We start from the raw sequence: 27,973 nt of genomic DNA, 5'->3' as shown, positions 1-27,973 counted from the left end.
CGCCCGACGCTCCGCCAGATCCCCGAGGCGCGGGCGCCACCTCCACACCGCGCGCTCCCTCTGCGCCTGCGCGCCCGAGCCCACGCGCTCACGCACGCACACGCACGCACACACGCACGCTCACGTCCGCGCGCTGCCGGCCCGCGCCTTGGCCCTGGGGGAGCCTGACTGACGGACGCCCCGCCCCGGCGCGGCTGGGGGAGCCCGGGCCTGCGGGACACCTGCCGCCCGTCTCACCCGGCGCCGGCCTCCGGGCGAAGGACCGCGGGAAGGACGGTGCGTGGGGCCGGGCGGCGCCGGCCTGGAGGGCGATGCGGGACAGAGGGGCGCCCCAGCGTGCGCGGCCCTGGGGGGGCGGCTGCGTCCTCAGGGGGACCCGCCGTCAGCCCGAGTCCGCGGGGTGTCCCCGGTGCGCCCTCACAGTCGGCGGGGTGTCCCGGTGCGCCCCTGGAGTCGGCGGGGTGTCCCTGGTGCGCCCTCACAGTCGGCGGGGTGTCCCCGGTGCGCCCCCACAGTCGGCGGGGTGTCCCGGTGCGCCCCTGGAGTCGGCGGGGTGTCCCTGGTGCGCCCTCACAGTCGGCGGGCTGTCCCCGGTGCGCCCACACAGTCGGCGGGGTGTCCCGGTGCGCCCCCGGAGTCGGCGGGGTGTCCCCGGTGCGCCCTCACAGTCGGCGGGGTGTCCCCGGTGCGCCCTCACAGTCGGCGGGGTGTCCCCGGTGCGCCCCCACAGTCGGCGGGCTGTCCCCGGTGCGCCCACACAGTCGGCGGGCTGTCCCCGGTGCGCCCACACAGTCGGCGGGCTGTCCCCGGTGCGCCCTCACAGTCGGCGGGCTGTCCCCGGTGCGCCCACACAGTCGGCGGGCTGTCCCCGGTGCGCCCTCACAGTCGGCGGGGTGTCCCCGGTGCGCCCTCACAGTCGGCGGGGTGTCCCGGTGCGCCCACACAGTCGGCGGGGTGTCCCGGTGCGCCCTCACAGTCGGCGGGGTGTCCCCGGTGCGCCCACACAGTCGGCGGGGTGTCCCCGGTGTGCCCTCACAGTCGGCGGGCTGTCCCCGGTGCGCCCTCACAGTCGGCGGGCTGTCCCCGGTGCGCCCACACAGTCGGCGGGCTGTCCCCGGTGCGCCCACACAGTCGGCGGGCTGTCCCCGGTGCGCCCACACAGTCGGCGGGCTGTCCCCGGTGCGCCCACACAGTCGGCGGGGTGTCCCCGGTGCGCCCCCGGAGTCGGCGGGGTGTCCCCGGTGCGCCCTCACAGTCGGCGGGGTGTCCCCGGTGCGCCCTCACAGTCGGCGGGCTGTCCCCGGTGTGCCCACACAGTCGGCGGGCTGTCCCCGGTGCGCCCTCACAGTCGGCGGGCTGTCCCCGGTGCGCCCTCACAGTCGGCGGGCTGTCCCCGGTGCGCCCTCACAGTCGGCGGGCTGTCCCCGGTGCGCCCTCACAGTCGGCGGGCTGTCCCCGGTGCGCCCACACAGTCGGCGGGCTGTCCCCGGTGTGCCCTCACAGTCGGCGGGGTGTCCCGGTGCGCCCCTGGAGTCGGCGGGGTGTCCCTGGTGCGCCCTCACAGTCGGCGGGGTGTCCCGGTGCGCCCTCACAGTCGGCGGGCTGTCCCCGGTGCGCCCTCACAGTCGGCGGGGTGTCCCCGGTGCGCCCTCACAGTCGGCGGGCTGTCCCCGGTGCGCCCACACAGTCGGCGGGCTGTCCCCGGTGCGCCCTCACAGTCGGCGGGCTGTCCCCGGTGCGCCCTCACAGTCGGCGGGCTGTCCCCGGTGCGCCCTCACAGTCGGCGGGCTGTCCCCGGTGTGCCCACACAGTCGGCGGGCTGTCCCCGGTGCGCCCACACAGTCGGCGGGCTGTCCCCGGTGCGCCCTCACAGTCGGCGGGCTGTCCCCGGTGCGCCCTCACAGTCGGCGGGCTGTCCCCGGTGCGCCCACACAGTCGGCGGGCTGTCCCCGGTGCGCCCACACAGTCGGCGGGCTGTCCCCGGTGCGCCCTCACAGTCGGCGAGCTGTCCCCGGTGCGCCCACACAGTCGGCGGGGTGTCCCCGGTGCGCCCTCACAGTCGGCGGGCTGTCCCCGGTGCGCCCTCACAGTCGGCGGGCTGTCCCCGGTGCGCCCTCACAGTCGGCGGGCTGTCCCCGGTGCGCCCACACAGTCGGCGGGCTGTCCCCGGTGCGCCCACACAGTCGGCGGGCTGTCCCCGGTGCGCCCACACAGTCGGCGGGCTGTCCCCGGTGCGCCCTCACAGTCGGCGGGCTGTCCCCGGTGCGCCCACACAGTCGGCGGGCTGTCCCCGGTGCGCCCTCACAGTCGGCGGGCTGTCCCCGGTGCGCCCACACAGTCGGCGGGCTGTCCCCGGTGCGCCCTCACAGTCGGCGGGGTGTCCCCGGTGCGCCCTCACAGTCGGCGGGGTGTCCCGGTGCGCCCACACAGTCGGCGGGGTGTCCCGGTGCGCCCTCACAGTCGGCGGGGTGTCCCCGGTGCGCCCTCACAGTCGGCGGGGTGTCCCCGGTGTGCCCTCACAGTCGGCGGGCTGTCCCCGGTGCGCCCTCACAGTCGGCGGGCTGTCCCCGGTGCGCCCTCACAGTCGGTGGGGTGTCCCGGTGCGCCCACACAGTCGGCGGGGTGTCCCGGTACGCCCTCACAGTCGGCGGGGTGTCCCTCGTGCGCCCTCACAGTCGGCGGGGTGTCCCTGGTGCGCCCTCACAGTCGGCGGGGTGTCCCGGTGTGCCCCCACAGTCGGCAGGGTGTCCCTGGTGCGCCCTCACAGTCGGCGGGGTGTCCCGGTGTGCCCCCACAGTCGGCGGGGTGTCCCTGGTGCGCCCTCACAGTCGGCGGGGTGTCCCGGTGCGCCCTCACAGTCGGCGGGGTGTCCCCGGTGCGCCCCCACAGTCGGCGGGCTGTCCCTGGTGCGCCCACACAGTCGGCGGGGTGTCCCGGTGTGCCCCCACAGTTGGCGGGGTGTCCCCGGTGCGCCCCCAGCATGTTTCAGCCCGTCCAACCAAAGAGTCCCAGTGACCAAAGCGGAATAACCAAGGGACGGCTGGGCCATCGGATGGATTAGAGTGACACCTTTAAAGAGTGCTGTCAAAGAAATACCTGACACGGGGGAAGGTTCCAGAGATAATGCTAGCCTGAAAAGGGCTTTACAGTGGTATTTTTACAAAAGGATTTCATCTATTTATTTTAGAGAGGGGGGAGGGGCAGAGGGAGAGAGAATCTTCAACAGACTCCACCCTGGCATGGAGCCCAAGGTGGGGCTTGTCCCAGGGTCCTGACATCAGGCAGGACATGAGCCGAAACCAGGAATGGGGCGCTCACCCGACTGAGCCACCAGGCGCCCCTGCCTTAAAACAGTTTCTAGGGGCCTTTGGCTCAGGTCATGATCCTGGGGTCCTGGAACCCAGCCCACGTTGGGAGGGAGCCTGCTTCTCCCTCTCTCTGCCCGTGTGCCCTCTTTCAAATAATATATATATATATTTTTAAAAGGTGTTTAAAGCATTCTTAAATAAAGTTTTACAGAGGAAGACGTATGTCATAGCTAAGCTCTGGCTCTGACGGGACAGAATCACAGATGTGCTGTGTGTGTATTTTCAGCTCTCCACAGAATGCAGTCCCCGCTGACCTTCAGTAGGTTTCTCTTCAGGAAGCGTTGCATGGTCATGGCTGGGATGTCACGGTGCAGAGCTTCACCCTCCCGGGTTTGGGTCGTGGTGCACATCAGAAAGGAGCCCCTCAAATTTCGTTTATTTCAGTTCTCAAGCACAACTCTTCTTCCAGGAAGATCTGTTACCACTCGCTGGAATTAAAATTCACAGGAGCGCATCTTGGAAATCAGGGCTTTGTTTGATACGGCACCCTGGCTCCTTGCTGAGAAGGTCTGGGCAATTCACAACCGTGTTTGAAACATTCAGGAAGTAGATGTTCTCAAGACTTTAAAAACAACAACACAGAATCTCCTGATTGTGAAAAGAACCTCATTTCCACTTTCTAGATCTTCCTGAGAAGTGCAAACAAGGGTGAGTCTTGGTGAGGAGCAGAGCCGCCCTGCAGTGGTCTGTCCGAGGCCTTGTGGTTAACTTGACCCCACCAGCCCCAGGGCAATGGCTATGCACTTCTCATTGAGGCTCCCTAGGAATGCTGTTCTTCTCCAAACACATGTCAGATTCTTTTTTTTTTTTTTAAAGTTCATTTATTATTATTTTTTTTAGTAATCCCTCCCCTCACCATGGGGCTCGCACTCACAACCCCAAGATCAAGAGTCATGTGCTCCTTCCACTGCACCAGCCAGGTGGCTCCATGCATTTCAGATTCTGAATCACTTGCCCTGACACAAGCTTTCAAGGTTCCGCGGTGGCATCTTCATGGCACTCCAGACGTTGGCACGGCTGCTCCTGTGGGCAGAGGCCCCTCCGGAAGTGGTCAGAGATGGAAGTGATCTGCGAGGCCTGGGACAGTGTGGAGTGTGCTGGAGACAGGCCTGCCGCAGGGCCGGAGGACAGGAGTTCCTAGCAGGGGCCCACGGAGGGACCTCAGGCCATTTCAGCACTGAAGAGGCCCCCAGCAGGTCCCACATTTACCAGAAAGGCTTTGAAAACCAGGGAAAAGGGATCATGCTTCCTCCTGGCAGGCTGGAATACCCATCACTATTACGGCTGCAGCAGGGGACCCTTTGTGGCCTCACCCTCATTGATGCAGCCTCTTTGTCTTGTGTTTTCTTCAGTTTTCTTAATAAACCAGGAGCCCCCTGTGGTGGGGGAGGGCATTAAGTCTTTTTTTTCTCCCCCTCACAGCTTTATGGAGGTGTAGTTTACATACCATAAAATTCACCTGTTTTAAGGATAAAATTTAACCATTTTTAGTAAACCTAGAGAGCTATGTGACTGTCACTGCTCTTCAGTTTGAGAACCTCTCTGTCGCCCCTGGAAGATGCCTCCTGTCTACCTGCAGCCAGTCCCTGGTTCCACACCCAGGACCCAGGCCACTGTTCATCGGCTTTCTCTGTTTACAGATTTGCCTCTTCTGGGCATCTCACAGGAGTGGAATTGTGTGCTAGGCAGGTCTTTTCTGTCTGGCTCCTTTCACTGAAAACTCGACTCGTTATGTTCATTCCATAGAGGATAGTTAAGTAAACAAAAATAGGAATTGCCAATAAAAGACACATCTGAAAAACTGTTTCATCGAAGTCATCTTTGGTCACCATTCAACTAATTTATGTTTCATGAACTTTCTACACATGTATTTTGACTCATTGTGGTTCAGAAGTCCCTGCTGTGTTTACAGGTTAGGTTTTGTGTAGATTTGTTTAGTAAGAGCAAGCGGACTTTTGTGATATTTAAAATGAAATCCCAAGTTTAAACTTCTGAATATTAGGAACAGCCTGTGCCATGCCAGATAGAAACTGATTGTGAACGTTCCAGAGTTCATATGGGAATGAACCCCTTGGTGTCTTTACATGTTAACCTCATGAAGAAATTGTCCCATTCTGAAGTGTTAGGTGATTCCATGGAGAATTGGAAAGTCATTCCTGTATGGCATCATGGTTCATACTTGTCTAAATCATACCAACAAAACAAAACAAAACAAAAAACCATACAAAAACATCTCTAAGCTTTCTGTAACTGATTACAAATGGGGAGGGAGAAAAGACAAGTTCACAGACTTTACAAGCTAGAAGGGGCTCCTCTGTGGTCTTCTGCTCAACACCTGCCTTTGCAGAGTGACACAAAGTTAACTGACCTGCACTGATGTGTGGCCCAAGCAGGCCAAGAATCTGCAGATTCTCACCAGAAATCTGGAGCCTTTATGACGTCCAGCTGCTGCCTTGCACTCAGCAGGTATGGGAGTACTACTTTGGAAGGACTTTACTATCAAGGACGTCAGGGCAAACCTCTAATGAAAACTGTCACTGGATCTTTAATGAGAAGGAGGGTCGTCTATTCTAAAGGACTGTCTGGAAGTAAAAAATCATGGGCTACCTGTTCCGGGGGAAGTCTGTAACCTTCTCCACAATCTCCTTCCACCTTCCTTGAGTGCAGCCCTGGGTTACTTTGGGAAGCTTGTGGCTGATTTTCCTGGAAATGAGTCACTAGGTACTTGCATCAGCTGATCAGTCCTGGGTCAGTGCTGGGGCTGTGGAGCCAGGTCTGTGTTTGGGGAAAGGGGGATTTGAAGGTGGTGGCTGTCAGGGTCAGAAAGACTGAGGGAGGAGGCTCTGCTGGCCCAGGGGAGCTGGGGCCACATGGTACTTGAGTCTGGGCAGGTGGCCCTCACACAGTTCTTGGAATAGGCTGCAGCGTTGATATACACACGTACTGCTTATTGACCCAGGTATAATGAAGAGGTTTTACATACTTCTGGAGCTTTGAACAGGCACGTGAAGCAGACATTCTCCAGACAAAGACACCAAGGTTGTGAGAAGCTAAGGGACTTGTCCCAAGCCACGTGGCTAGTGAGCGCAGGAGCCAGCATTCAAACCCAGGTACTCTGCAGAGGTGGAATTCTTGCTAACATTGCCCTGACTACACTGCTCCAACCAATTTATCCAGAGAGAGCGGTTAAAGCTGCTGGGAAATTTAAAATGCAACATAGCTCACCTTGTATGTCTGGTTAGTGTTGGCCGGGCTGGTGGTGATGATGGGTAAGAAATCTGGGGAAAACGTGACTGTTCTTGGAGAGAAGAAACCAGTTTTTGAGCCATGGAAAACCACAGGTTATGGATTTTTTTCCCCTCTTGTGGGTAGGTATTCAGGTCCCTCCTAGAGCTGGCCAGGGACACCCATCTGGAAGGGAATCATTAAGGCCAGGAGCACCGGCATTTAGCGATGATTCTCAGTTCTTAACAACGGTGGTAATTCCAAAATCTGGCTTAGCTTTTCAAGATGAGAAGATCTCTGATTTTGTATGTCAGCCCCACAGAGACCTAACACTCCAACCTGCTCTGCCGAGAGCTCGGAGGAGACCCAGCAGGGCCAGTTAGTAGAGAAGCTCCACCGTGACATTAGGAGAAACTCCCCTGCATCCCTTGTCAGTTTTTCTTCCTGATTTTGTTATTAATACTCTCACCTTTAACTGACCCTTTCTAGACTAACAAGCCCACATGGCTCACTAGGCCATTAGAAGTCAGTCAGCCTCAGATGAGGTGGCACTTCCATCCACGGTGGCTCACAAACTCCCTGGCTCACTGTGGAGCCTCACATGTTTGCTGAGCTGGTGTCCCCCATGCATACAGGACACACGCCACGGTTTAGATAACACGGCTCTGGTGTGGGTCTGGAAGGCCATGGCTGACCCCGCGCTCTGGGATGTACGTATCCACGTGGTCAGGCCCAGCTATCCTGGCCTTTGCCACGGCTGGACCAGCAGTCTCCTGCGGGCAGCGTCAGCCTGTCCTTGTGTGGGGACAGTCCCTCTTGCAGAGGCCAGGGTGGGAGGTGCTCCAACGGGAGTCACTTGTATGCACATTTGGGTTCTGACTCGGGAATGACTGTGCCAGGAGCCACAGGCCCCTCCTGCTGTCACAAGCCAAACCCTGGGGGACACTTGGGAAATCCCACACATTGACCCTGAATGACTCTCTGATCTTCTGGACACATTCTTCGGAAATAAGGCCACTGATGTCAAATGAAGCAGTGCTGTCTCCAGAGCCGGATGGTCGGGGTGACCTTGCCTGGTCCTCTCTCTGCTGACGCCTTGTACTCTGGGAATGCTTTATTTACTGTGGAAACATGATTTTTCCCAGCTTCACTTAAAACTTCAGATCCTGTCTTTTCTTTCTCTGTTGCTTAAAATGTGTGGATTTTTTTTTTTAAATCTCATAGCTTTATTGAGATGCAATCCACATACCATATGATCCACTCATTAAAAGTATACAATTCAATGGTTTTCATATTTTCACAGTTGTGCAACCATCAGCACAATTAAGTTTGGCACATTTTTATCACCCCAAAAAGTGATGGCGCTCCTGTTAGCAGAATTGCCCATTTCCCTCTGCGTCCCCCTACCCCCGCCCTAGCCCTTGGCAACTCGCAGCCCATTGTCCGTCTTCGGAACTGCCTATTCTGGGTGCTCCATACAAACAGAAGCCTACAATATGGGGTCTTTTGTGACTGGCTCCTTTCAGTGAGCATAGTGTTTTCAAGGTCATTCATGTTGTTATGTGAATCAGTACATCGCTCTTTTTAGGGCTGAGAAACAGTCCATCGCATGGACAGACCACATGGTGTTTATCCATTCCTGAGCTGATGGATGTTTGGTTTGTGTCCGCTTTTTGACCATTTGAACAACGCTGCTGTGAACACTGGTGAGTAAGTTTTTGTGTGGCCGTATGTTTTCGTTTCTCTTGTGTATATGCTAAGGGTCGAAATCCTGGATCATGGGATAACTGTGTTTACATTTAACCTTTTGAGGAACTCATGATGTTATAGTCGCTCCTTACCTGACACCAGTCCTTTAAGATTAGTCTATTTAAATGTGGCTCATTCTCATTATTAATCACGCAGGTGGCGGGGACGTGGTGTTTTGGATGACCCCCAAATCCAGCCCGTGGGATCAAAAAGAGAACAGCCAGGTTCTCCTCCAAGATTGGAAACAGAGATCTGGGGAGGGCATGCTTCACGGCTGCGCAGCTCAAGTCCAAGTACCGCGTCTCCTCTAGCTTCATGGCTCCTAGCACCAGGCACAGCCAGAGGATGCCGGGGCAGCTCAAGTCCAAGTACCGTGTCTCCTCTAGCTTCATGGCTCCTAGCACCAGGCACAGCCAGGGGATGCCGGGGCCCCAGGTGTGGGGGAAACAGCCGTCTGAGATGAAGCCTACACAGCCAATAGCGTGATGCTCACACCCAGAATCTGGACATTTAGAGAAGGACCTGAGCTTAGGATGCCTGTCCTGAGTTGCCACTTGGCTTTTTCCAGCTTTTAAAATAATGACTTATAGTTGATCCTGAGCAAAGTTAGTGACCTCAGCCCCAGACAACTTGTAATAGGTGCTTACTACCCTACTGTCTGTCTTCTGTTGCCTTGTGACCTGGGATGGAAAACGGTGCTTCCCCTGGCTCACTGCCACCCCTCTCCTCATTCCTGGGATCTGTAAGTAACAATACATCTTGTGGCTCTTGTCAGGGTGCATTGCAACTTGCCTTCAAACAAAACATCTAAGGTTTTCTCGTCCCCCAAATGGGAGCTTGGATGCTGAGGGAGCCACATGCTACCCCCATGTGAGGGGGTCATGCCTCCTTACTCAGCAAGCCATAATCTGCATATTATTAGTTTAATACACCAGCTACGGGCCTCTGGACACACCAGGCAAGTGCACCCTTGGGGTGCACCAATCTCATGTCATCTGAGAAGCATGGTCACTTACATGATGCTCATGCTAATAACGTAGTCCTTCTAGTAGGGCTTCAATCTCCTAAGTCTTTTTATAAGAAAGTAAAAATTAGCAATTTGGGGTACATTTTATTTTATTAAAATGCTTTTGATTTAACATACTGTGACTATCTCTCTGTTACTATATTTCTAGTGGCATCATTTTTAAAGGCTTCAAAATACTTCACTGTTTATACTCTGTACTATAATGTGCATTTTATGTTATATAAATAGATACCTTATTCATGTACAAAATAAATAATGTGTCATCAGCTATTTTGGAATCGTGCTTTAAAATTTTTAACTTTGCAATAATCGTGCAATGAATACCTTTGCAATGAAATCTTTTCTTATAGCCTCATCATTTAGAATAAATGATAGACGTGCTGATAGGTCAAAAAGTATGTCAATTTGAAGGCCATTTATACATATTGCCAAGTTTCCTTCCAGGAAGATTTTGGCAATTTTGCCAATTTTCACTGTCACCAGTGGGGAAAGGGGAGTTGGGGGGGGTGGAACATGGGCACATTTCCATGAAACCCTGGATAACAGTAAGGATTGTTATTTTTAAAAACTATCTTTTTTTGCCTATAAGTTGTCACATACTGATTTGAAGCTAATTATTTGATTTCGGTAAGATCCACCCCATTTTATAGGACCACACACAACTTGCCTTTCCCTTTGCTGGACCAGCCAGCATTAGACTGGTGGCCGTGATCTGGAACATCCACATCTCAGGGGTGGTCCCTGTTTGGCTTTTGTGACCACATGGGAAAATCCCGTACAATTCCTGAGTCTCACCTCATAGGTTCGGAACATGCAGGCTGCAAAGAATGAGGAAGATGTCCCTCTAAGAGGAAAGGCTGCCTCCCCAGAACTGGAGGGGAAATGTCACTTGATTCTCTTCTTCAGATACGTGGCCACTTGCAGTCTTGGCCATAGAACTGAGCACACAGTAACATATACTACTTTATGTTATGTCACAATAATTGAATTATCTTTTCAGAAATATTCCTCTTGTCTGTCCCAAAGGGGCTGACACTGTACTGCGTATTACAGTAGATGAGGATGGAATGTGCTTATCACGGATTCAGAACGCTGTAGCAAATATGCGTGCACACTACCATTTTCACATGAGCTTGCTGAACTAGACCCCAAACTATCTGAACTCTTAGATTTCCCTCCCTTTCCTAATGAAAGCTAAGAGAGGTGATATTTACCTAGAATTCTGACTATTTAGAAGATTTGGTATTCAGCCTTGCGTTACATATATTTGTTTACTTTTCAAAATCTTCCTGTGGGGCAGGTACTATAATTATCCTCACTTTGCAGATGGGGAGAATGAGACACACAAGAGGTCAAACAGTCCAGGATACATGATAAGTCAGTATAAACCAAGAATTGAACATGAGTCTGACCTTGAACGTTGGCTTTAGAACCGCATCCACCGAGACTGTATCTGACATATACTAAAGCTCATAGGTCTTGGTGATTAAAAATTTATAAAATGGGAAAAACAATGGTTGATCAGAAACTATATTCTAGATATTCTTTTGAAAGAATAAGGAATGCAAAAAAATTATATACCACTGATAGAGCCATAACACTTTCCAGTGTATTTTTTGAGGAATAGAAGTCCGTCACAAAACCAGTACATATCATAGGGCAGCCCGGGTGGCTCAGCGGTTTAGCACTGCCTTTGGCCCAGGGCATGATCCTGGAGACCCGGGATCGAGTCCCACATCGGGGTCCCTGCGTGGAGCCTGCTTCTCCCTCTGCCTGTGTCTCTTCCTCTTTCTTGCTCTCTCTGCATCTCTCATGAATAAATAAATAAAATCTTAAAAAAAAAAAATAGTATATATCATAAAATACTATACATAAGTTTCTAGAAGAGGCAAAATGAATGTGTCCTGATAGAGATCAAATCCATGACTGCTTTTTAACAGAGGGATTAGCTGGAAGTGGTACAAGAGTGAACTTCCTGGGGTGACAGAGGAATACAAAAGGAGTGTGAGTTACACAGGTGTATGTGGTTGTCAAAACTGGAGGGACTATGTCTGTGTTCATCAGAGATCTTGGCCTGTAGTTCTCTTTTCCTGCATTGTCTTTATCTGGTTTTGGTATCAGTTGATACTGGCCTCCTAGAATGAATTTGGAAGTTTTCCTTCTTTTGCTTTTTGGAATAATTTGAGAATAGCTATTAACTCTTTGAGTGTTCAGTAGATTTTGCCTGTGAAGCCATCTGGTCCTGGACTTTTGTTTGTTGAGAGTTTTTTGATTATTGATTCAATCTCCTTGCTGATTATTGGGGTGTTCCAATTTTCTGTTTCTTCCTGCTTCAGTTTTGGTGCTAGTATGTGTCTAATGTCTGGGTTGTCCCAATTTTTTGGTAACAAAGTAGGTTTAGAGGGAATATATCTCAACACACTAAAGATCATATATGATCACATATGAAAAACAGCAAACATCATACTTAATGGGGAAAAACTGAGAGCTTTTCTCTCTAAGATCAGAAACAAGACAAGGATGTCCAGTTTCACCACTTTTATTCAGCATAGTATACTGGAAGTCCTAGCCACAGCAGTCAGACAACATAAAGAAATAAAAGGCATCCAGATTGGTAAGGAAGAAGCAAAGCTCTATCTGCAGATGACATGATACTTTATATAGAAAACCCTACAGACTCCACCCAAAAACTACTAGAACTGATAAGTGAATTCAGTAAAGTCGCGAAATACAAAATCAACGTACATAAATGTGTTGCATTCCTATACACTAATGATGAAGCAGCACAAAGTGAAATTAAAAAAATCCCATCTGTAAATACATCAAAAACAATAAAATATCTAGGGATAAACTTAACCAAAGAGGTGAAGCCCAATACTCTTAAAACTATAAAACAGAAAGGAAAGAAATTCAAGACGATGCAAAAAAATGGGAAGACATTCCATGCTGATGGACTCAAAGAATAAATATTGTTAAAATGTCTACGCTACCCAAAGCAATCTACAGATTTAATGTAATCCTATCAAAACACCAACAGCGTTTTTCACAGAACTAGAACAATCCTAAAATTTGTACAGAACCACAAAAGATCTCAAATAGCCAAAGCAATTTTGAAAAAGAACGGCAAAGCTGAAGGTATCAGATTTCAGACTATAATACAAAGCTGTTGTAATCAAAATAGTATGTTACTGGCAAAAAATAGACACATAGATCAATGGAACAGAACAGAAAGTCCAGAAATAAACTCACAATTACATGGTTACTTATTTTCAACAAAGAAGGAAAGAATATCCAACAGAAAAAAAGTCTCTTCAATAAATGGTGCTGGGAAAACTGGACCGTTTCCTTTCACCATATACAAAAATAACCTCAAAATGGATTAGATCTAAATATGAGACCTGAAACCATAAAAACCCTTGAAGACAGCACAGGCAGAAATGTCTTTGACATTGGCCATTGCAGCATTTTTGTAGATTTGTTTCCTGAGGCAAAGGAAATAAAAGCAAAAATAAACTACTGAGACTTCATCAAAATAAAAAGCTTCTGCATAGCAGAAGGAAATAATCAACAAAACCAAAAGGCAACCCACTGAATGGGAGAAGATATTTGCAAATGCCTTATCAGATTAAAGGGTTAGTATCCCAAGTATACTGGTTACCACAAAACCAAATAATCCAATTAAAAACGAACATTTTCTCCAAAGAAGATACCCAGATGGCCAATGGACATGTGAAAAGATGCTCGACATCACTCATTGTTAGGGAAATGCAAATCAAAACCATAATGAGACATCATCGCACACCTGTCAGAATGGCTAAAATCCACAATGCGAGAAACAAGTGTTGGCAAAGATACGGAGTAAAAGAAATCCTTGTACACTGTTGGTAGGAATGCAAACTGGCACAGCCACTGTTGAAAAGGACCCTCCAGGGTCCTCAAAAAGTTAAAGTTAGAACTACCCTATGATCTAGTAATGACATTACTGGGTATTTACCACAAAAATACTAATTCAAAGGGATATATGCACCCCTATGTTTACCGCAGTATTATTTACAACAGCTAAGATATGAAAGTAGACCAACTGTCCATCAATAGATGAATGGATAAAAAGGATGTGGTTTACACACAAACACACACACAGCAGAATATTCTACAACCATAAAAAGAATGAAATCTTTTGCCATTTGCAATGACATAGATGGAGCTAGAGTGTATTATGCTAAGCAAAATAAATCAGAGAAAAATCCGTACCATATGATTTCACTCATATGTGGGATTTAAGAAACAAAACAAATAAGCAAAGGAAAAAAAAGGAGAGAGACAAACCAAGAAACAGGCTCTTAATTATAGAGGACACACTGATGGTCACCAGAAAGGACGAGGGGAGAGGAACTGGTGACGGGGATTAAGGAGTGCACCTGTCGTGATGAGTACTGGGTGTTGTATAGAAGGGCCAAATGACTACATTGTACACCTGAAACCTTTATTACACTGTATGTTAGCTAACTGGAATTTGAATTTATTTGTTTAAAGATTTTTGAGAGAGTGAGCACATGGCAGAGGGAGAAGCAGACTCCCCACTGAGCAGGGACTAGAGGGACCTTGCTCCCCCCACCCCCCGCCCTGATCCTGGGATCATGACCTGAGCTGAAGGCAGACATTAACCCACTGAGCCATGCAGGTGCCCTTGGAATTTAAATTTAAAAAATTAAAAAAAAAACCCACAACCTGGTGGACTGATCAAACACTCAGCATGTGTGCGATGCACTGTGTGCAATTTTTACCTCAAAATAAATTTTTATAAATTACCCCTCCCCTGCCTTACTAAATAATCCAATGATTCCTACAACCTCAAAAGGAGTCTTTTGGGAGGATCCTCTGTTTTCCATTTGGACTTTTAGAATAAGGCATGCATATTTCTGGCCTTTGCATGCTCGTGTCAGCTCGAACATCAAAGCTTCTCATAGTCTCTGCTTTAGTAAATCGATCTGCAAGGCGGGTGGCCTCCCCAGCTTGGGAGGGTGGCCATATGATGGCAATGGAGAAAGCAGGGAGAGCCAATGCCTGGATGCGACCCTCAGACTCAAGACCTTCCTTGGATGAGGGAAACAGCTAAGGAGAGCAGGGTTTTTCAGGATGCACAGCCAAGCCACGCTTGGGGCACATCCCCTCAAGGTGCTGAGCAGTGACGTGGACATCGCTAGACGCACACCAACCACAGGACAGCTATTCCACAGAATGTAAGCAGAAGAGCCACAGGGAAAAGCCCCAGAGACTCAAAAGTTCATATTTGAGAGCAAAAGGAGTATTGCAGGTGATGGACCCTCTCATGGCTTTGGAGGGCCATGCTAAAACCGCTGCTGGGCTGGGGGCCCCAGGTCTTTCTCTAAATAGGCAGCCCAGCTGGTTATGGCAGGGCTCTCAAACTCAACACTAGGCAACCGTCAAAGATTCCTCCTTTTAAAAGGATGAGTGAGATGGACCGTTCCAGCAACAATTGGACCCACTCCCCCGCCTTGGGAAACAGGACTTCGCCGTCAATCTGGATGTTAAAAGTGTTCCTTTTCTACTTGCTCTGCAGCCCCTGTGGGCCTCCCTTCGATCACCACCCAACTGCCCACGGGCTGGCCAAACACCATTCCCATTCTTGAGAGCCTGCCGGAGCGTTAGCAACATGTCAGCAAAGGTTTCCAGGCTGTCTGCGAACAGAACATTTAGGGTAGCTTCCTTTGATGGCTGCTTCACAGCCAGATGAAAACCAGCCACGAGGGGAGTGCATTTCAGAAATAAAGCGCAGCCAGTGGATGGCAGAGTAACAAGCAGGCGCAACAATAGGGTGGCCGGCGCCGGAGGAACCGTGCCGACACTCCTAACTCAAAGCCGACGCGTGGGCTCCCCGCGCTCGAGTAAGTGATTCAGCCTCACCTGGCTCGACGATTTCCAAAACCACACGTGCAAACATCAGGGACAGAGCCTTTTCAGCACCGCCGAAGCCAGGGGTTTTTCGGGAAGCCTGTCATTAAGCTGGAATGCTGCGTCTGTCTCACCTGAATGTTATCCATGCGAGGAGACGAACCACCTGACTGTGGGTCTGCAAGAGGCGCCACGGAGGCGAGGCAAAGCGCTGTGGGTTCATCTGTAGGCCTCCACCAGCTAACACAGACTGTCCCTGCCCACCCGGAGGGACATGTGGGGGGGGGGGGGTCAGCACTCCGCTGGCTCTGCCTGACTCTCATCACCCCCCTGCCCTGGCAGGGACCCACTCTGGGGGCCTTAGGGGAGGGTAAGTGTCTGGAGGGATGTTGGGAGGTTTAGGAACAGGTGTAATGAGCATTTACAGATGAGGGGCAAGGCCCAGGACTCGAGTACAGCTGTCCCGTTCTGTGGCTGCACAGCACACCCCTTCACCCACACGGGCTGCTCTGGGGCCTGGGGAGAACAGGGAAAAGCAGCCCAGCAGCCCCTGCCAGCAGCTGCCACTCAGGGCTCTGCACAGGCCAAGCTCACCTTTCTGGGGGCACCTGGCTGCTGCGTCCCTGGAGAATCCTTGAGAGAAGGTGGTGGGAGTTAATCGAGACTCCCTCCCTCTTGGCAAAATGGCTCATTTGGCAACAAAGCTGCGTTAAAGGGGGCTGTTTAAGGAGGGTGGGAAGTGACTCTGGAGCAAAGCTTGGTCTTCCCTTTGCCATTCACCCTATCGATAGCCAGAGCTGCAGCCCGTCTCCTAGGGGGCAGCCTCCACCCTCCTGGCCCTGCTCGGCCACCCCTCACACCCTGCAGGGCAGATCAAGGATGTGCCCTGTGCCCGTCCCAGAGCTGCAGGTCTGCTGGGAGGGGCTGATAGTTCCCGAGTCCTACCCACTCAAGGCCATCAAACTGCCCAGCATCTCGGGAGACGGGGCCAGAGCGATGATCAGGTGGCCTAGACTTACCCAGGGGAAAAGCAGGAGGTGACCTCCACCCTTCAACCAAGCCAGAGACCAGAGACTACAGCAAAGCAGGTAGATAGATTGGGCTGGAAGGGTGTTCGAAGGCACCTGATCCGTTCCTCTCCTGCTGAGCCCAGTGCCGGTCCTAATCTTGTTCACATGTCCTGGCAGGAACCCATCAGGATGGGAGGGCAGCCCCGGGGCCCCAGAAGCCTGTGAGGCAGTGACTGTCCCAGACTCTGAGGGCCAGCGAAGTGCATGCTTCTTTCCAAACAGCCTTGTACAGGCTGCCCACTTCTATTCCCTCCTCAGGGCCTGGTGGCCTTGGCACTGCTGACATTTGGGGCCAATAATGCTTTGTGGAGAGGCCTCTCCTGCGTATTGTAGGATGTTCAGAGCACTTCCGGCCTCTGTAAGACCTCATATAAGCCCAGTGACCACGTACGAAGCAAGAAGCAGTGGCCTTCATGAATCACTGTACATTGATGGTCATCACCAAACATGTGGGCCCAACAGGAGGGATTTTCTTCTTCCAACTGTAGGACATTTTATGACTTCACAGAACATTCCGGCCACGATTACATTTCAATCCCTTACCATTGCTTTGCTGGCAGCAGAGACTCGTATCCTGTCAGCATTGACTTCACCTGGAAAGGGTGCTCTGCTTTGTCACAACTGAGTCTAGGAAGAGGCATCCTAACTTTATATGGGGGGAGCTGTCACCTCTACCAGGACGGCCGGTGAAGTCATCCTCACATGCCGTCTCACTACGTGGTACAGCCACTGGCTCTTGTTGCACTTTGGAACACAGGGTCGATCCAAGTGGATTGGAAAAAAAAAAAAAAAGCTCATACATGCTTTGTCAAGATGAAACATGGTCGTTAGAAAACAAAACTGAGGACAGCCCAGGTGGTTCAGCGGTTCAGCGCCCCCTTCAGCCCGGGGTGTGATCCTGGAGACCCGGGATCGAGTCCCGCGTTGGGCTCCCGGCATGGAGCCTACTTCGTCCTGTACCTGTGTCTCTGCCTCTGTGTCTCTCATGAATAAATAAATAAAATCTTAAAAAAAAAACTGATTTAGACAGCACTGTAATAAGGGAAACGAGAACTTTTAAATCACAGGTAATTTTTTGGGAACTATATGGTTACCTGTGACAGAAAATGATGTAATAGCCACACCTTTTTTCCTGATGCAAAATCTGCTTTTTCTTATGCATTTAAGCAGTTTTACTGTTACTGTATCCATGCTGTAGTACTGTCCTCTTCAGTCTTGTGTTACTGTAGCCATGTGGAGTCCACTGTCCCCACTAGATTAGAGCCCCCTGGATGGGATCTGGATCCCATATTTGCCTCCCACGGTCCCAGAAACACTGCTTCCTACCCAAGTCTTCAGATACCCTATACCTTACACTCTTCTAAACTGTCTTCTGAGGTTTTAAACAAGTTTGCATTCTACACAGCTGTAAGCTGCAAGGGCACACAACAATGCCCATCACATTCTCCAATTATTGGCATTCACTCTATATTGCATATGGAATATTCCATTGGACTGATACTCCCTGGGGCCTTTGACCCACAACTTCCACTTCCTTTTTACTGCTATGTGTCATAGACCTAATTTTAGTTTTTTGGGAAAGATAATTAATAGGTAATATAGTCTTGTAAATATTTACTGAGCATCTACTGTGTTTCCTCTGGAACGCTATGGAGTATATGGTTATCCTGACTTAATGCATTTAGAAAGGTACAGTTTGGTATTCTAGAATGAAAACATATTCATCTGAGTTGATCTGCTGCATACCCCAGGAAGAAATCTCCCGGGTAAAGTGCTGGCTTCCTAGGGGTCTCTGCTGGAGTCTGTGAGAGGGTGCAGGCGGTCTGTGGGGAAGGGCTGAGTCAGCTCCGTCTGAGTAGCATGGGTTTACTTTGTTGTTGGCTCTACCATGTTCCTCTGTAGGAGTGCTACCCGCAGTCACTCTGGGCAGAGCGATTCTTCCTGTTTGGGCTTTAGTATTACAGGCCCCGACGGTCTGTTCCAAATATCTCCTGGCCTGAAAAACCACTGGAGCAGTGGGAAGGCATGGCACAAGGCTGTGGTCATTTGTCCACAGAATTCCACGCTTACAAGCCATGCAGTCGACTTTTCTTAGGGGCCCCTTGATGGTTAACTCCATGAGCTACTCCTGCTTCAAGTCTGGGTTAGATTATAGGCGAGTCATTTTGCCTGCTGGGGGATATGGGTGGGGAGGGGTGTCCTCTTCTCTGATTTTTAGACTGGTATCTCCCAAGCTCATGCAGATTGTGAGGATCCATGTGAAAACATACAGGGAAGCACTTGGAGGGGTCCTTGAGGAGAAAGTCACCGGTAAGTCATCACAATTATGTATTTGTCCTCCAGGGTCATTTGTATTAGATCATGCACATTAGAGATGCTTTTTATGTGAGTCCATAAGATCGAGTGATGTGTACTCCAGGTGATGTTCGTCTTCTGGACCCCAAGTTGATGAAATTTTGTAGGGGTTATAAATGACATTTAATTATTTGAAGCTTTAATGGCACTGCCCCTGCTGTTCCTACTCTCTGGGACCACAACCAGTTTTTCAGAGAAATCAGGACTCTACAGTGGGGGAGGCTTGTTCTGTCTGCTGGTTTTGGAGGGCATGCCCCTGAAGCCCAGAGATCCTGCTCCAAAGCCATGACAGGACAGGCACAGCTGGGCCGTGGCCATGTTGGACAGGCTGCGTGACCCCTTCTCAGCTTCTTGTGCAGCTTTTACCTTTGCTAATGTGAGATTGAGCCACCAGGGTCTTGTGACTCAAGTTACCGTGTTTGTTCTGCTGGTCCGTTGATGGCCTTGGCCTTTGTCCAATGGCCCAGGGAAGAACACTAGTCCTCGGACTGCGGATGCCCGTCGGTCCCAGGCTCCACATTCAGTCTGGGTGAGAGTACACATGATGGGACACCTCTGGGTTGGATTCTGGCTCCTGCACTCAGGCCAGTTCCCTCGTCTGTCACAAAGGAGAATGATGTTGGTGTGTCATGGGGATTCCATGACACAATGGCTGGGCTGTGTCTGGCCTTGCACAGGTTCCCTGAGGGCCCTGGCAGGGATGATCACTGATTCAGACTTGATCATTCACCTGGACATGAGGCACCACTTTCTACCTGGTCTCGCTCTCCTTTGGTCTATCCTCCCAAGTGCAAGGAGTTCTGGCTCACGTGGAACCACTGCTCAAAGCGTTACACTGAATAAACTCCTTCACAGTCACCCTATGACAAACTAGGAGCAGATGTGCTTGCCAGGCCATCCTTTCCCCCCTACACATGCCTCTGTACCTTTGCCCAGAATGTTCTTTGTGGTATGTCCTGCCCCATCTTTCTCCTTTGAAATTCCTCATCTTTTTTTAATTGGCATAACTTGTATGCCTTTAAATTCATGCTTTCATTGTGTACAATCCAGTGGATTTTAGGATATTTCAAAGTTGTACAGCCATCCACACCATGAAAATCCAGGTCATTTTCAGTATGCCTTCCCCCAAACCACTCCCTATGCCTCACTGCCCTGCTTCACCCAGCCCCCAGCAAGCACTAATCTACTCTGTCTTCGTGAATTGGCCTATTCTGGTCGTCCTGTATAAACAGAATTCAAAGTGTGTGGCCTCTTGTGTCTGGCTCCTTTCACTTAGCGTGATGTATTCAAGGTTCACTCAAGTTGTAGCATATATGGTACTTTATTCCTTGATGTATGAATAACGTTCCACTGTATGGGTAGACCCTATTTTGTCTATTGGTTCATCAGTTGATGGACCTTTGGTGTTTTCTCTTTTTGGCCATTATGAAATTGTGCTTCTATGAACATGCATGTGCAAATTTTTGTATGGATATGTGTTCTCATTTCTCTTAGGAATATACCTAGAAGAACTGCTTGATCACGTGGTAACTCTATGTTTAACTTTTTGAGAACCTGCCAGGCTGTTTTCCAAGGCACACTTGTCATTTGCTATCCCACCAACAGTGCATGAGAGTTCTAACTTCCACATCTTTGCCAACACCCACCAATGTCTGTCTTCTTGATTATAGCCATCCTCGTGGCTGTAGTCTCTCAATATGGGTTTGATTTCCATTCCCCTAGTAAGTAATGATGCTTGGCATCTTTTTATGTATTTGCTGGCTATTTGCACATCTTGCTTAGAAAAATGTCTCTTCAGAGTCTTGGCACATTTAAAACCTGGGTTGTCTTATTATTCAGTTGTGAACATTATTTACATGATCTGGATGTTAGATCCTTATTAAATATGCTTTTAGACATCATCATCCATTCTTTGTGTTGTCTTTTTACTTACTTGGTATTATTCTTTGAAGCACTGAAAATTTTAATTTCTGCAAAGTCTAACCCATTTTTCCTTCTGTTGCTTGTTCTCTAGTTGTATCTAGGAAACCATTGCCAAATTGAAGGTTGCAAACACTTATCGAGGTTTTCTTCTAAAAGTTTATTAAGTTTCAGTTTTTATACTTAAGTATTTGCTTCATTTGGAGCTAATCTTTGTATATGGCATATATAGATAGGGATCCAACTTTATTCTTTTGTATGTGGATATCCAGTTGTCCCTGTATCACCTGTTGAAAAGACCTGCCTCCCCACCGCCCTGTAGAATTATCTTGGAATTACTGATGAAGGGATCCCTGGGTGGCGCAGCGGTTTGGCGCCTGCCTTTGGCCCAGGGCGCGATCCTGGAGACCCGGGATCGAATCCCACATTGGGCTCCCGGTGCATGGAGCCTGCTTCTCCCTCTGCCTGTGTCTCTGCCTCTCTCTCTCTCTGTGACTATCATGAATAAATAAATAAAATCTTTAAAAAAAAAAAAAAAGGAATTACTGATGAAAATCAATTGACCATAGATCTATGGGTTATTACAGAACTCTCAACTCTGTTCTGTTGATCTATATGTCTCTCTTATGCCAATATCACACAGCCTTAGATTATTAAACTTCTTTTTTTTTTTTTTATAGATTATTAAACTTCTGTAATAAGTTTTGTAATAAGTTTTGTTTGTGGGTCCTCCGACTTTGTTACTCTTTTTCAAGATTGTTTTGCCTGTCTGGGGTGGGCGGGTCCTCTTACATTTCCATATATGCTGTAAGATCAGCTTGTCCATGTCCATTAAACACACACACACACACACACACACACACACACACACACACAATGACAGCTAAGATTTTGAGAGAGAGATTTTGCGTTGAATCTATGCATCATTTGAGGAGTACTGATATCTTAACCATATTAAGCCTTCTAGACCATGAACATGGGATGTGTTGTCATTTATTTAGGTCTTCTCTAATCTCTTTCAATGATGTTTTGTAACTGTCAGTACACAGGTTATTCCTAAGTATATTTTCTTTTTGATGCTATACTAAATGTAATTTTGTTCTTAGTTTTATTTTGGATTGTTCATTGTGAGTATACAGAAACACAACTGAGTTTTGTGTGTTGATTCCATAACCTTCAATCTTTCTGAACTCATTTATTAGCTCTAGTAGCTCATCGTGGATTCCTGTAGATTTTTGATATATAGGATCATGTCATCTGCCAAGAGAGATACTTCTTCCTTTCTAATCTGGATGACTTTGGTTTCTTTTTCCGGCCTAATTCCCTGGCTTGAACTTCCAGTACAAAGTTGTAGAAGTGGTGACAGCAGACATCTTTGCTTTACTCTTGATCTTAGAGGGAGAGCCTTCCATACATTATCAATCAGCAGATGTTAGCTGTGGGCTTTTCACAGAGGCAGGCTGAGTATCCTTTTATTCCCAGTTTCCTGAGAATTTCTGTATCATGAAAGGGTACTGAATTTTGTCAGATTTACTTTCTGCATTTCTTGAAATGATTGCTTACTTTTTGTCCTTTATTCTGTTGATGTAGGTTTTTTTTTAAGATTTATTCATGAGACACAGAGAGAGAGAGAGAAAGAAAGAGAGAGAGAGAGAGAGAGAGGGGCAGAGATACACGCAGAGGGAGAAGCAGGCTCCATGCAGGGAGCCTGACACGGGACTCGATCCTGGGTCCCCAGGATCACGCTCCAGGCTGAAGGCAGCGCTAAACCACTGAGCCACCAGGGCTGCCCAATGTCGCGTTTTACATGGATTGATTTTTTTTGTGTGTTGAACCAACCTTGCATTCCTGGAAACAATGACATTTGATCATAACATACAATCTACTTGTACTGGGGCCAGACACAGAGATGTCCTCTGTGGGTGGTAGCACCTGCTGGGTTGGCATACTGGATATACCAGGCAAAGAGGTAAACAAAGGTAAACAAAGAGGACAGACATCTGTATCTCAAGAAATGAGGAAGTCTAGGGACTTGGGCTAAGACAGTGAGCAGACTCCAGGAAGGGTTGTAGACACTTGCTTATGCTGCTTGGTATAGACCAGTGCTTCTCAAATTTTAATGTGCATAAGAATCACCAAAGGGTTAAGGCACATCACTGGGCCCCACCCCAGGGATGCTGATTGGTTAGGTGTGGGGTACGGCCTGAAAACATGCACCTCTAGGTGATGCTGATGCTGCAATAAATCGCTTTACAGATATATAAAGCAAAATAAACAAAACCACATCTTCTCTATCAGCAGACCCTTGCCAGAACCCAAGTGGGCACGGGCCACTCGTCTCTCCCACTGTCAGTCAACATGACTCTGTGATTCAAAGCTGATTGTGTATCTTCTGGATAAAAAGGAACCCCGGAGGGGGACCTGGGTGGCAGAGTCAGTTGAATGTCCAGCTTTTGATTTAGGCTCAGGTTGGGCTCTGTGCTCAATGGAGAGTCTGCTCTCTCACCTTCTACCTCTACGCCCCCTCAAGTAAATAAATGAATCTTAAAAGAAAAAAGGAGCCCAACAGACTTTGTAAATATTGTTTTCTTTTAGCATTAAATCTACACGATCAAGTGGGTGGGAATAATAGCTAGTTTCATCTTAGAAAGGAGAACATGCCTTGTTTTTTGTTTTAAATAAAAAAATTTCCTTAAATGCTGGTCATGGAATCCTAACTAGAAATCTTCTGGCCTGCCTGTGCATTTCATCATGCAGATAAGAATGTGATTGTGAAACTTTTTGGAAATATAAACTGAACATTTTCAACAGACAATGTTGGGTCAGGGATATGGACAGAGGGAGGCTCAAGCAGGAGGATGTAGTTAAATGAAATGTTGGGGCTCGAACCACACATCTGTGGTGGCTGATCCATATACTTAGGGCTCTCAGGATTAGTACCAACTGCAGAGAATTAAGACTATGGAATCATGACTGCATGACTTACAAGATCAGGTCTGCCACATAAATGCAAACTAAAACAAATGATACTTTATCATACCTAAGTTACTATGAGTGAGGCCACTGAATTTCATGGGTGAGAGATATGGTGGCTTTGTGGTCATATAATTTTACACTAGTGATATGTGTGTGTATACACACACACACACACACACACACACACACACACACACAGACACCATGCTAACAAGAGTGTGAGCTGAGGCCCTGGGGAGGAAAGGGATGCTGGTATCTCTACAGGCAACAAGGGACCGCTGGGATCTGGCCCCCATGAGGCTGAGCAGAGCAAGGACAGGGGCAGCAGAAGGGTCAAGAGTAGGTTCCAGGGGCAGATCTTGAATTCACACGATCTGTCCCACAGTCCTGTGTGTGACCCTGGACAAATGATGCAACAACTTTAACTCCACATTCTTGCTTGGAAAACGGGGATCATCCTGAGTCATAGGCTCTGTGCTAAGGAAACGCACATAGCATCATGAAGCAGAAAGGTTCCCTAGGACAAAGAAAGTTTCTGGTGCAAAAGAATCAAAACAACACTTTAAAGACCCTTTGGAAAATGCTCTATCATTGTAGGAATCTAAACTGAGGCAGTTGTTTTAGAAAGAATTCATAGGCCCATTGTTTAGAATGTCTTCCATGATACAGAATTCAAGCTCCAAAAGGTTAATCTTAGCATGACATTATATATGCTCACAAATGGGCAGAGGCCCAGGTGTGCCCAGAATACCCAGAGACTGTTGGTGCTGGCCACTGGCTTGCATTTTCATCTACTACTGGTAATAAAAATTCTTAGAAATAAAAAACTCCTTAATTGTCTCCATTGCTACATTTCAGAGAGTAAACGATAGGGATTTTCAACTCAAGACAGCTCCCTGGTAGCAACACTGGCTCCCAGGACACATTTGGTTTCCTGCAGGATCAAATGAATACCGGGGTTCATGTGCAGCAGGCGGCCACAATACACCAAGAACATTACATTGTCCATCTGGTTCAAAGCCAAGTGGAAGGTACAGTTCTCTTGTAAAAAGCAGATCCCGTTTTACTTTACCAAAAGGAGAAAATCTTCTTAAATTCGCCTTTCTTACAATTGGAGCGAGTCTTAACAAGAGCTTAATCGGAGACCACTACAGCTGAGCATAAATTCCCGCCAAGCTCCCCGACCTCGGTTTACTGGATGAACTGCTGTATCTGTTGTCAACTGTAATCTATAGGTATTATTTTTGAGGCAGTGTTAATGCACTTCTCATTTGTACATTTTCCTAATTGGCCTAATATTTATGGTGGAATATTTCTGATCCGGGAAGAGCTCCGGTAAACTCCAGCATATTTAGTAATGTGCTAATGAGGACCAGCCAGCTACAGAGGGGTGCTAAGTGAGTTACGGATCTCGAGTCTGATTCCAAGCTGGCCTGCTCGGAGGAGTCACGAAAATATCTTAAGTAAAATCCGAAGTCCCCAAGCAGCTGTTGGGTTTGCAGAGCCACGACCATATAAACTTTACTGGCACTGAACGTCAGAGTCCTGCACGCAGATGGCGTGCCTGTCAACCCACAGCTCGTCCGAGCCTGCCTCTGTCCCCACTGGCTCAGGATACTGTCCCCGCCTGGACGGGGAGGGCGGGCCGCTCTGCCGGCTGGGGCCGGGGCATGCCCGCTGACAGACACACCACGATGACAGAAATTCACTCTGAGTTGCAATTAGTGGCACTGTCATTTTCGGGGGCTCCTGCCAATTAATTAAGCCTGTCAAACAGCAAAACCACAGCGCTCACATGATAATTTATATTGGAAGAGACGAGCCTCACGCAGCACAGCAGCCTTCCTCCACAACCAGGATTCTCCCTCAGAGCACTGAAATAAATACGAGAAAATAAATAAAACAAAACAACAAAAAAGTGCATGGGCGGGGGGTCGGGGGGCGGGTGTGTGCTCTGCACGGGCAAGAAGAAAGTTAAGCTGTCCTTGTTATAATTGTTAACTCTGATCGCCGGAGTAGGAGACAGGCTGATTAAAACTCCAAACGAGCCCCCAGCTCCCTGAACCCTCTGCGTCCGTCCGGGATGATAGAATCAGAGGAGTTTATTCATACCATTAAGCCCCAGAGAACTTAATTGAAAGAAGAGCACAGCCCGGACCTTGACAAGCGGGAGGTCACAGTAATTGCTGCCGGACATATTTAACATTAAGATAATCAGGCCATTAATTACCCTTTGGATCATTAAATCAGCCAGTTGCAAAATGAAATTTCTGCCTCTATTACTCACTTGAGAGACCACAGGGGTGGCCTTTAATTTATCAGTGAGCTTGAGATACAAAGGCTGGGGGTGGGGGAGGGCAGGCGGGGAGGGGGCCGCGCGCGGCGAAGGCGGCGGGGGCAGGGCATCAATCGGCCATGCTTGGTGATCGTGGCAAATTAACTAGGTAAGATAACCTCCGCTTCCAAAGGCAGAAGCTGGGGGTATGTAAATAGATGAGGGCAGACAGGGAGATCAGAGTCTGCACACCACTTAGCAGGATAATAAAGGAAATCATCCTTGATTATCAGTGCTAATTTGGACACTGCCGGTAGCTTGTTATGCGTGTTCTGAGTAGCATTTAATTAATTCAATTGCTTGTTAATGAGGGAAGTGACATGTGGGGAGCAGATGCCACCCAACTGCAGATGGGTTCTGGTCATCACTGCAAAGTCCTTCCCCCCCCCCCATTCCTCCCCCTGCCCATTTTTTTTTTTTTTTTAAAGAAAGAAAATAGGAAAAGGTGTCAAGCATAGAGGAACACTCAAAAGAGACAAAACACTGACCTCAGCGGGCCAAGAACTGTTGAAAAATAATAAGATGAGATAATCCTGGGGCTGTGTGGGTACTCGTGTTCCCTGAGGCCACATTTGGAACAGTGCATCTTTATGCCAGAAATTTGAGCCTGAGATTACTATATTGTGATCTTATGATCAAACCTAACGAGACAAAGACGTGGCCAAGTGGTACTGCTTTTAATATCTCAGAGTTAACGGTAGGGATCCAATTATTTTCAGTTTGGATACATTTCCCCTTTATCAATATCTCCATGTGCATAAATAAGATGAAAGTGGCGATCCCAAATCAAAAAGGACCGGAACTCGTGTCACTGGGCAGACTTGCTCCATCTGGAAGTCCGCGGCCAGTCTCTCCCACGCAGATTTCTGACGTCCGGCCCCAAATCTTCCTCCCGAAGGTGGCATCTTTTTATAGGTTAAAGACAAGAGGGGAGTTTAGACATGCAGGTGACAATGACAGAAAGAAAAAGAATGCTCAAAGAGGCAGAAGAGTGTATCCTAAATCAGCGACTCGGCTCCCTTCCAAGTGGGATCAGAAGGAAGGGGGATTTCAGTTGGGCTTAGAGCTTCTCCCAAGGGCTCTTTGACAGAATTGAAAACACACGTCCAGGCTCCTTTGATTTCTGAGACCAAATCGGCTGGTTTTCCAGACCACCGTGTAAATAGGCTACCTGCCCTGAAACGCAGCCGCAAGGGGTCCCTGAGGACCGTTGCGGGCCAGATGCCCCCCAAAGAGACCCCAAGGTGGGAGACAGGAGGACAATCTAGGCAGCCGAGCAGAATCTGGCTTTTGCCAGGAGAAGCATGTACCAGGGGGCTCTGCTCAGCCCTGGTAGAAAATCACGGTCACCGCAATCTGAGAGGCTCCCAAAGTGAAACAGGGACAGGAATGGAGAAGAAGGGTGCACCACAGTGACACAGAGTAGCCCCCTAAACACCGTCGAGGGGCTGAGGTCTGCCCAGGCAGCTTTGCTGTGTGCCACAAACATGAGAGCCCCAATTTCATCCACAAACACACAAGCAATACCAAGGCCCTGGGGCAGCAAGAGTAGGGGGCGCAGTAGTTCCACGTGGCCCCGTTCCCATTTCCCCCCCATTCACTTGTTCCTTCCTTCCTTCACTCAAGAGACACAGTTTTGCTGTCTCAGCCTCTAAGCCTACTATTCCTTGACTTGAAAGGGTCGCCAAAGAGCTCCGTGACTTCGCCCTACTGCTGCACCCTGTGTCCTAGCACTGGAGCCGGGGCCCTGCCTGGTTGCTCCAGGCCCCGTGTCCAACTGCACGCAACACACTGCGATCCGCACACTCATGTGCTATGTGTCACCAAGTCCTCGCCCTGCAGACAGCCTACAGCCCCTGTGTCAGCCCCTAAAATCTAGTAAATCCCATCCACTGTTACCACAGCTCTCCTGCTTCAGCATCCGCATTTAAAAATCGATATTTTAAGTGTGTGCTTAAATGGTATCAATAGCAATTAGAGAGGGGAATTCTGATTCCACCCCAGATGTAGTTAATTGTTGTAGCATCGATATTCC

At 49.2% G+C, this 27,973-nt stretch overlaps 1 protein-coding gene and 1 long non-coding RNA gene across 21 annotated transcripts in view; one reads left to right on the top strand and one right to left on the bottom strand.

The window, feature by feature from the left end:
• Positions 1-27,973, bottom strand: part of AGAP1 (ArfGAP with GTPase domain, ankyrin repeat and PH domain 1) — a 532,124-nt gene that overhangs the window by 35,959 nt on the left and 468,192 nt on the right. Inside the window, exon 19 of one of the 16 annotated variants that reach the window (XM_038574278.1) lies at positions 25,345-25,477. The exons of 14 other annotated variants lie outside the window; for them this stretch is intronic. In XM_038574278.1, coding sequence (XP_038430206.1) covers positions 25,360-25,477 — 118 coding nt within the window. In that variant the 3' untranslated portion in view covers positions 25,345-25,359. Of the gene's footprint in view, positions 1-25,344; positions 25,478-26,667; positions 26,844-27,973 lie in introns of those variants that run through there. One more of the 16 variants, XM_038574279.1, reaches the window with a different exon arrangement.
• Positions 147-9,639, top strand: LOC102155115. 5 transcript variants are annotated; one of them, XR_005378869.1, is made up of 4 exons: positions 180-276; positions 3,595-4,016; positions 8,182-8,299; positions 8,499-9,639. It is a non-coding gene; the product is annotated as an uncharacterized LOC102155115 (long non-coding RNA). The 5 variants fall into 5 exon arrangements; XR_005378868.1 differs by lacking the exon at positions 3,595-4,016 and adding an exon at positions 6,328-6,478 and having other exon boundaries at positions 197-276; XR_005378866.1 differs by lacking the exon at positions 3,595-4,016 and having other exon boundaries at positions 147-276.

Source organism: Canis lupus, chromosome 25 (genome assembly GCF_011100685.1).
Source record: "Canis lupus familiaris isolate Mischka breed German Shepherd chromosome 25, alternate assembly UU_Cfam_GSD_1.0, whole genome shotgun sequence".
Lineage (NCBI taxonomy): Eukaryota > Metazoa > Chordata > Mammalia > Carnivora > Canidae > Canis > Canis lupus.
Note: the sequence above shows the minus strand (reverse complement) of the source record. Positions and strands in the feature narration are given on the sequence as shown.